Source organism: Calliphora vicina, chromosome 4 (genome assembly GCF_958450345.1).
Source record: "Calliphora vicina chromosome 4, idCalVici1.1, whole genome shotgun sequence".
In the NCBI taxonomy this organism is placed as follows: Eukaryota; Metazoa; Arthropoda; class Insecta; order Diptera; family Calliphoridae; genus Calliphora; species Calliphora vicina.
The window spans coordinates 106,154,890-106,162,815 of record NC_088783.1 but is presented as its reverse complement, the minus strand read 5'-3'; the positions used below and the strand labels follow the sequence as shown (position 1 = coordinate 106,162,815).

Here is a 7,926-nt window from a genome sequence, read left to right as displayed (position 1 = left end):
GCTATTATAGTCCACAAACTTTGAAACTCTAAGATGACCCTTTGCTCCGGAACGAACAGAGTTTTAGACAATCTTTAGATATTTTTCCATTTTACATAATTTCACCAATCATGCGAACAAAAGACTGTAGTTTCAATTCACAATTGAATCATCTCTGAATTCTATTTGGATTCAGTTACATTGAACCAAACACAACTATTTTTGAACAGTCATGCGTACAAAAGAGAGTTGTTTGGATTCACAATTGACTCCTCGCTTCGGAATGATCCGAGTTTTATCTCTTCAAGGAGCAGTTAACTAACCAATTAATGTTGGTTATATTTAGATCCAGCCAAATTAAACCAAAATTTTGGCTTTTATTTTGAAACAATTGTACAATATAAATTTATTCAAAATATTGATCATTGTTAGCTATGACCTTTTCCCATATTTCTGGCAACATATGGATACCGAGCCAAAAGAACTGCTCATCTTTGGAGGCCAAAAACGAATCAAGCCAATATGGGATACTCTGTTCCTAAGTGAAGCGTCTCCCAGAGAGAGCGTTCTGCATCGATCGAAACAAATAGCAGTCGGACGGGGCACGGTTTGGACTATAAAGCGGCTGAGACAAAACTTCCCAACCACTTCATTCTAAATACTTTTTAACAGGTGTTATCATGATGGAATATTACAGTTTCATGTCTGGCATTTTCGGCCACTGCTCGCTTCAAACGAATCAGGTTTCCTGTGATGTTCACTAGCTCATCATAGACAGCAAACTTTTGCTGCCACCAAATACAGATATTTGACTTTGGTGTCGATTCGGCTGGTTGGCCGGACTTCACATACCATCTCTTTCGCTTTGGATTATCGTAATGGATTCATTATTCATCGCAAGTAATGAGTCGGTGCAAAAAAGATTTCCTTTTTTTTTAGCGATCAAGCATAATTTCGAACATACAAAATCGTCTTTCAAGGTCTCTCGGCATCAATTCGAATGGTACTCAAATTCCCAGCTTTTGGATGAATGCTGCAGCTCGCAAAGGTTTGGAAATTGCAGCTAGAGTAGCTCCCAATAATTTTGCAAGCTCTTGTTGAGTTTTACAATAATCCTCTAATGCCTCCAATTCTAGGTCTTCAAACTTTTTTGGCTGGACTGGGCGATCTTTGCTTTCCGTGTCATAATCACCACTTCTGAACGGAAGAAACCATTTCTCGCACATTGAAACCGATGGAAAACATTCACCATAAGCTTTGGTGAGCAATCGGTGTGCTTCAGCGGCACTTTTTTTTCAAATTAAAGAAGTAAAGCAAATCTTCCCGCATATGACGCTTTTTGGAGCAAAATTCAACATTTTCGAAGCAAAAAAATCATTTGTAAATCTCGCAAATCTACCGAAAACTGGCAGCATTCGGGCTAGTGACTGCGTACGTTGTCTTCTGGTCATCTAAAAAGGAGCAGATTTTTCAGGGCAATTAAATGCATTCTCTGTCCAATGAATCGGTTGGAATTTAATATTCAACCAACATTAATTCTTATCAGTTTAAGGCAACTCATTATACATACCGATAACTGGGCAGTGATGGCATCCGGAAGATCAGAATCCGCAAATAGTTTGCAATTAAATGCGAAACATTGTCGTTGTCTTTCGGTCATCTAAAAACGAAAAGATTTTTCAGTTCAATCGAACACTTTCTGACTTCAACGTTTCGTATCGATCATTATTATCTTTTTACTGCCAAAAACTGAGCACTGATGGAATTAGCTGCATTTGACAGAGAAGAGTAATGGGGAATTCTCAACGATAGTTTTGTTCTAGTCAACTAAAAAGCAACAGATTTCCCTATACTTTCCTTGAACAAGGATTACTTTGATATCTCAGTTAGATTCTTTAGGTTCAGTTATGAGGTTCGAGAATATATTTTACAAGTTCTCTCATAATTTAAAATTTTCGATACTCAAATATTTGCAAGAAGAGTCAGAGCTTAATCTGGTGACTCAGCTGGTATATGATGAATTTTATGTGAAGTTCAAAAAGAGGATAATTTGATATTCCATCATTAGTTGAATGAAGTTACAAACTATTCAACCAGCTTAAGTTAGAATATGTAGACTGCTTCAAAAAAAAAAAATATTAAAATGTGAAAATAAACAAACAAAAATCCATCATAGAAAATAAATCCACTTGACAACCATCATTATCATCATCAATACAAACATTTATCATCAGCAATTTTTTCATTTTTTTTTCACTCTGCCTCTGCTGTCTTTCCTCATTACAGCTGAACAGCAATTTGAATTGAGTTGTATATATGATGAGGATGAATTATGATGACTTCCACTCAGTAAAAACCTCTTATTGCAACCCATTTATTGTCATCAAATACATAAATTTGCAAAGCAAAAAATTAAAATCACATAAATTGGAAAAAATGAAGAATGAATGAATGAATGCAAAAAAAATGTAGAAAAACGTTATAAGTAACGCATTTTTATTGGTAGGCAAAATTCCACTTGTTTAGAAAACTTCTCATACTATGCAATTTAAATAGTAAAGACTTGTTAGCAGGCACAGCAGAGAAATCAAAAAGAAAAGGGGTTTATGGGTATAGTGCAGTGTAAATTATTCCGCTTAATAATGTATTCCGGCATTATTTACCCCATCATTTCCTTTAACTGCCATAAAAGAAGAAATATACGTAATGAGACTGATGGTGGATTGGTTTTGTTTGCCTCTCCTCCACCACTTCCATATAAAAAATCGCACTTTAGCAGCCACAGAGTCCTTTATAAAAGGATGTAAGTTTTATTTTGTATTGAGGTTTTTGGTGGCTTAATAAAGAGTGTTCAATGCTGGAAATTAAAAAGGAAATCATTATGAAAATTATATGAATGTTTTATTTCTAAACGAATGTTGTTATTTGCAAATTTATTGTAATATACTTGTAATTCTGTTTGTTTTATTTTTGTTTTTTTTAGCACAATTATATGAATGTTTGTTGAGAGGAATTATAAAAAATGAATTCAAGTGAGCACTTTAATTTCCAAGGATTTCTTTTCGTTTTATTAAAAAAATAATATTTTTAAAATATAAATTAATTCCAATAATGATATATAAAAATTACCCTTATTCCAATGAATTTCATAATGAAAAAGGGACATTTATAGAGAAACGGCCTTTTAAATATTGATGTTGATAATCTTAACATAACTATTACTCTCGGCTAAACACTGACAAAACAGCAACCATAATTAAATTTTTTATGGGGGGCTTTAGACTCCAACAATGCGGTTCCGAATTGGAACAAACCGCTGGTACCATCTTATGAACTGTTCAGGATTGAAGCATGAGAAGCAATGGTTGGAAAACTATGTTGCGCCAATTTGCTGTAATAAGCAAAGTAGCTACCATGAGACTTCGCCATTATCAGAAATTCAATCTCTACAGCAGCTAGAACGATCATCCTAGCTCGTTCTCACAAGGATTGCATCTCTGTTCCGGAACGACCCGAATCATATTCGGCCAAAGATTGTCAACTCATCGACAGCTGTACAAACCGAAAGTTTTATCCCAACAACAACTATCCCAGCTGAACCCTCATATTACGTTTCGCAGACCTCATGTAATCACCATCTTGAAGTTAAACTGCAACGGCTTCCTAAATAAAATACGTTTTAACCTTTTCAAAACGTTGGTTTATTTCCTTTAAATAAACCATATACTTTTGATTGCAAATAAAAGCAGTTTAGTAGTTTAAAAACTTGTAACAACTCTTTATTTATATAAAACTAGTTGACCGCCCGGCTTCGCCCGGTAGCATTTACTAATGTTAGTTCATCAAGTTTCTCCAACCCTGCCTGTTCTTATTTATTTGCAAATAAGATATCTAAAATTGTACTGCATATTTTGTTGGTCCCCCATTCAGTTTAATTACGGCCTCTAGTTGCCTTTTGCATAGAGTTTCCAAGATATTCAGTTTTATCTTTAGTAATTTCCCCCACCTCTCTTCCGTTAAAGAGGGTTCGTAGTTCGTCCTTAGATGAAATGATTCGTTTTCAAATATTCCGGTCTAAAATTTAACACAGGAGCTCTATTGGGTTTAGGCCTGAAGATTGCGGAGGTGAATATAACTGCTTATGCACGTTATACAATAGTCACTCCTTAACAATTATTGCGGTGTGCTTTGGACGACCCATGGTGTTACAGGACCTAATTTTACAGCACTTACTTTCAGATTGTCCTTTAAAATTTGTAAGTAGACTCGGCTGTTCATTGTAATTGCAAGGAGTACAAGATTGTCATGTCTTGCAGCTGACATATAGCCCACACCACACCCACACCATCAAAGACCAACCGCCATGTTTCTGTGTAAAACTAAGGTTGAGTGATACTCAGTGGAGAAATATTCAAAGCTCTCAAAATGCAGTCACAGGCTGCCTTCAAATTACCTACGTACACCACCAGGTCAAGGAACACAACGTCATGTTGACGCAACAGTTCCTTCCGGGATGTAACCGGAGGAGTCATCCAAACTTCGACATTACACAGTTGAAGTCTTCCCCGAGGCATTTCAGACGTAAATACGAGGAGAGCTTACAGGGGCATGTGCAGGATACATTTGATCGCAGCTCGTATATGACCGCTTTGAAAGACATTCGTGGTAGCAAGATATCAAACAATTTTAAAACATAATGTCCTAACTAACTTATGTATCCAAAAATAAGTTGAATCTTTAACAAGTTTTAGATTAAAATACAGTGCACGCGATAGTATGAACACCCCAAAATATGAACACTTTTTACTTCCATAGGATACTCTAAAATATGAACTTAGTGAACGAAGCTGTTCATAATTTAAAGCATTTTAAAATATGAACAACTTATTTTTTGTTTTTTTAACGTATTTTATCTATCTACACAAAGTTGAAATCTAAATAAACAGGGTAGTGGCTAAATACTAATTCCACTGCTTAATAATTTTTGGACTTCCCTACCTGTTGATGGGAATTAGATATCATTCGCAAATATGAACAATCTTGCAAAAGTGAACTGGCCTGGTTTTAATTAGTTCATATTATAGAGAGTGTACTGTATATGAAAATCTTTATTTGGACTTGCAATATTTTGAACCCCATAACATTTAAATACAGGAATCTAGCAATTTGAAATTTACCAGTGATATTTGCTACTAATAAAAACATAAAACTAACCAATTCGTGTGAACCACATAAATATTGTATACCAAATGCACAACAATCGGTGGCCGTATTATATCGATGGTGGGTATACAATTTTATTATACACTTCACCTTCGTGAGAAGGGTATATATAAGTTTGTCATTCCATTTGTAATTTCCACAATATAATTTTCCGACCCTATAAAGTATATCTGGATCCTTATAGATAGCGGAGTCGATTAAGCCATTTCCGTATATCTGTCTGTTGAAATCAATTTTCTAAAGACCCCAGATATCTTCGGCATCCAAATTGTCAATAATTCTGTCAGACATGCTTTCGAGAGGTTTCCTATTCAAAATCAGCAAAATCGGTCCACAAATGGCTGATATATAAGGAAAAAACCAGGACAACCTCGATTTTTGACCTATATCTGGATTACTAAGTCATTAATATAGACAATATGGATACCTAATGATAGATATTTCAATGACCTTTGCAACGACCTATATTGGACCTACAATGGGTCAAAATCGGAAAAAATATTTTATAACCCGAATTTTTTTTTTCACCAAAAAATTTTTTTTTTAAAAATTTATAAAATTTAAAAACAAATTTTTTTAAATTTAAAAAATTAAAAAACAAAAAATTTTTTTTAAATTTAAAAAAAAAAATTTCCAAAATATTAAAAAAAACAACTGGAAGAAAAATTTTTTTTTTTTAAATTTAAAAAAAACAAATTTTTTAAAATTTATAAAAATTAAAAAATAAATTTTTTTTTTTAAATTTAAAAATTTGAAAAAAAATTAAAAACAAACAACTTTGGAAGAAAAAATAAATTTTGTTTACCTAAAAATATTTAAAATTTTTATATTGAAGTATAATTTGATGAAGGGTATATAAGATTCGGCACAGCCGAATATAGCTCTCTTATATATTACTCTCTTATTTGTACTTGAACTTGACTTTTATGAATAATTGCACAGATAACAGTTTTTATAAAGAAAGAAAAACAAAATTCAAACATGATAAGAATTATTTACAATAATGTTAGAGTTAAGCTTAAAAATTTAAACTTAAAAGCTGTTTTTATCGCGCAGAGGTTCCCTATGCTTAAGCTTAATATGCATAAAAGCAGCTAGCAATTGAAATGATGATTTAAATTTTAATGCAAAAATAATTAAGCCACTAGGAACAATGAAAACACTTCAATAAAACTCCAATTGAAACACTAGTAAATTGACAAGGTGCAGTGTAAAATATTGCAGAACCTCTGCTTAAGCAAAAATATATAAATAGTTTCGTTTGCAAGACTGCTCTCATTTGAAATTTAACTTTAAAGGCATTAACTGATTTTACTCAATTAAAAAAAATGTTTTTTAAATATATTTTTTTCTTAACATTTAATTTTGTTATTTTAATTCAGAATGGGGTAATATTTATTAAGGATTTTATACAACCGATAAATAGCTTTTATCTCTTTTTTAGAATGGCGAAAACTGCGATTGGGATGCCATGTATTTGCATTTATTTTCACAAATCGAAAACCTAAAACAATCGTTGGAAATTCAAAACACACGTTTGGATATAATAGCCGAAAGGTGAGCTTAATTATAAAGTTTAAGTATAAAAATTGATAATTAATTAATTTTCAGACATTTAAACTTGAACGAAAATAAGAAAATCCCTGAAAAACCACCTAAAAATTCAAAGTCCATATTTGATGTACGTTTCGATGCCATGCCCAAACATTGCGCTACAGATGTGCAACCCAGCTGCTGTGCCGAAGCCACTGAATGCACTCGTCGTACGGGCATCTATAATATTACCGATACACGCTATAGCAATCGGACATTTACGGTTTATTGTGATTATGACAATTATGAAGGCGATTGGTTGTATATTTTAAGACGTCAAGATGGCACCGAGAATTTTAACCGATCCTGGAAGGATTATGTTAAAGGTTTTGGTGATGTGGCCGGAGAATACTGGATTGGCCTGGATAATCTTTATGCTCTAACAAACTACTATGGGCCACAGGAATTAAATGTTTATGTGGAAAATTTTGAAGGTGTAACAAAGTTTGCACGTTATGACAATTTCGCTATAGGCAATGGCAGTGAACAATACAAATTAAAGACACTGGGCCGTTATTGGGGTACTGCTGGTGACAGTATGTTTAGACAACTTGGCTACAAATTCAGTACATATGACAATGATAATGACTCATTGTCTAGCAATTGTGCTAAAGACCGTGAAGGTGGTTTTTGGTTTAAGGATTGTTCTGATGCGTAAGTTGTTAAAAATTTAAATGTTCAGAATAAGTTTATGATAAAACTTTGTGCTTTTAGAAATCCTACTGGCAAGTATCTGCGTGGTAAATATGATGGCGATTTAAAGGGTTGTTATTGGCATACTTTTGGCGGTGTCAATTATTCTCATAAAACTATTATCTTCATGATTCGTCGCAAAACTGCAGCAAAATTGGAATAATTTTTAATAATACTTACTTTATATGTTGCTACAACTTCCAAAATCTTTAAATAAAACCCTTTTCCAAGCTACAATTAGATGATAAATATGTAAATATATTTTTTGGGGGCCCTTATTTTGCACTTTTTGGATATTCGATGCTGTCAAGGTCTGAAATTGTTTTCCGTCATGCTGAAAATTTGTGTAAAATCGGATACAGATTAGAATCAGCTGGTTTCAGTAAAATGGCAATAGAAAACAAACATGAGCAAACGTTAAAATGGTTGATGGTTTGA

The 7,926-nt window shown here is 33.2% G+C and overlaps 1 protein-coding gene across 1 annotated transcript; it reads left to right on the top strand.

Annotated features, from left to right (window-relative positions):
- Positions 1 to 6,499: 6,499 nt before the first annotated feature.
- LOC135958264 (fibrinogen-like protein 1) lies at positions 6,500 to 7,725 on the top strand. The gene is made up of 4 exons (XM_065509160.1): positions 6,500 to 6,590; positions 6,647 to 6,759; positions 6,814 to 7,449; positions 7,510 to 7,725. The coding sequence occupies exons 1-4, from the start codon at positions 6,531 to 6,533 to the stop codon at positions 7,649 to 7,651; spliced, it is 951 nt and encodes a 316-aa protein (XP_065365232.1). The 5' UTR covers positions 6,500 to 6,530; the 3' UTR covers positions 7,652 to 7,725.
- The last annotated feature ends 201 nt before the right edge of the window (positions 7,726 to 7,926 follow it).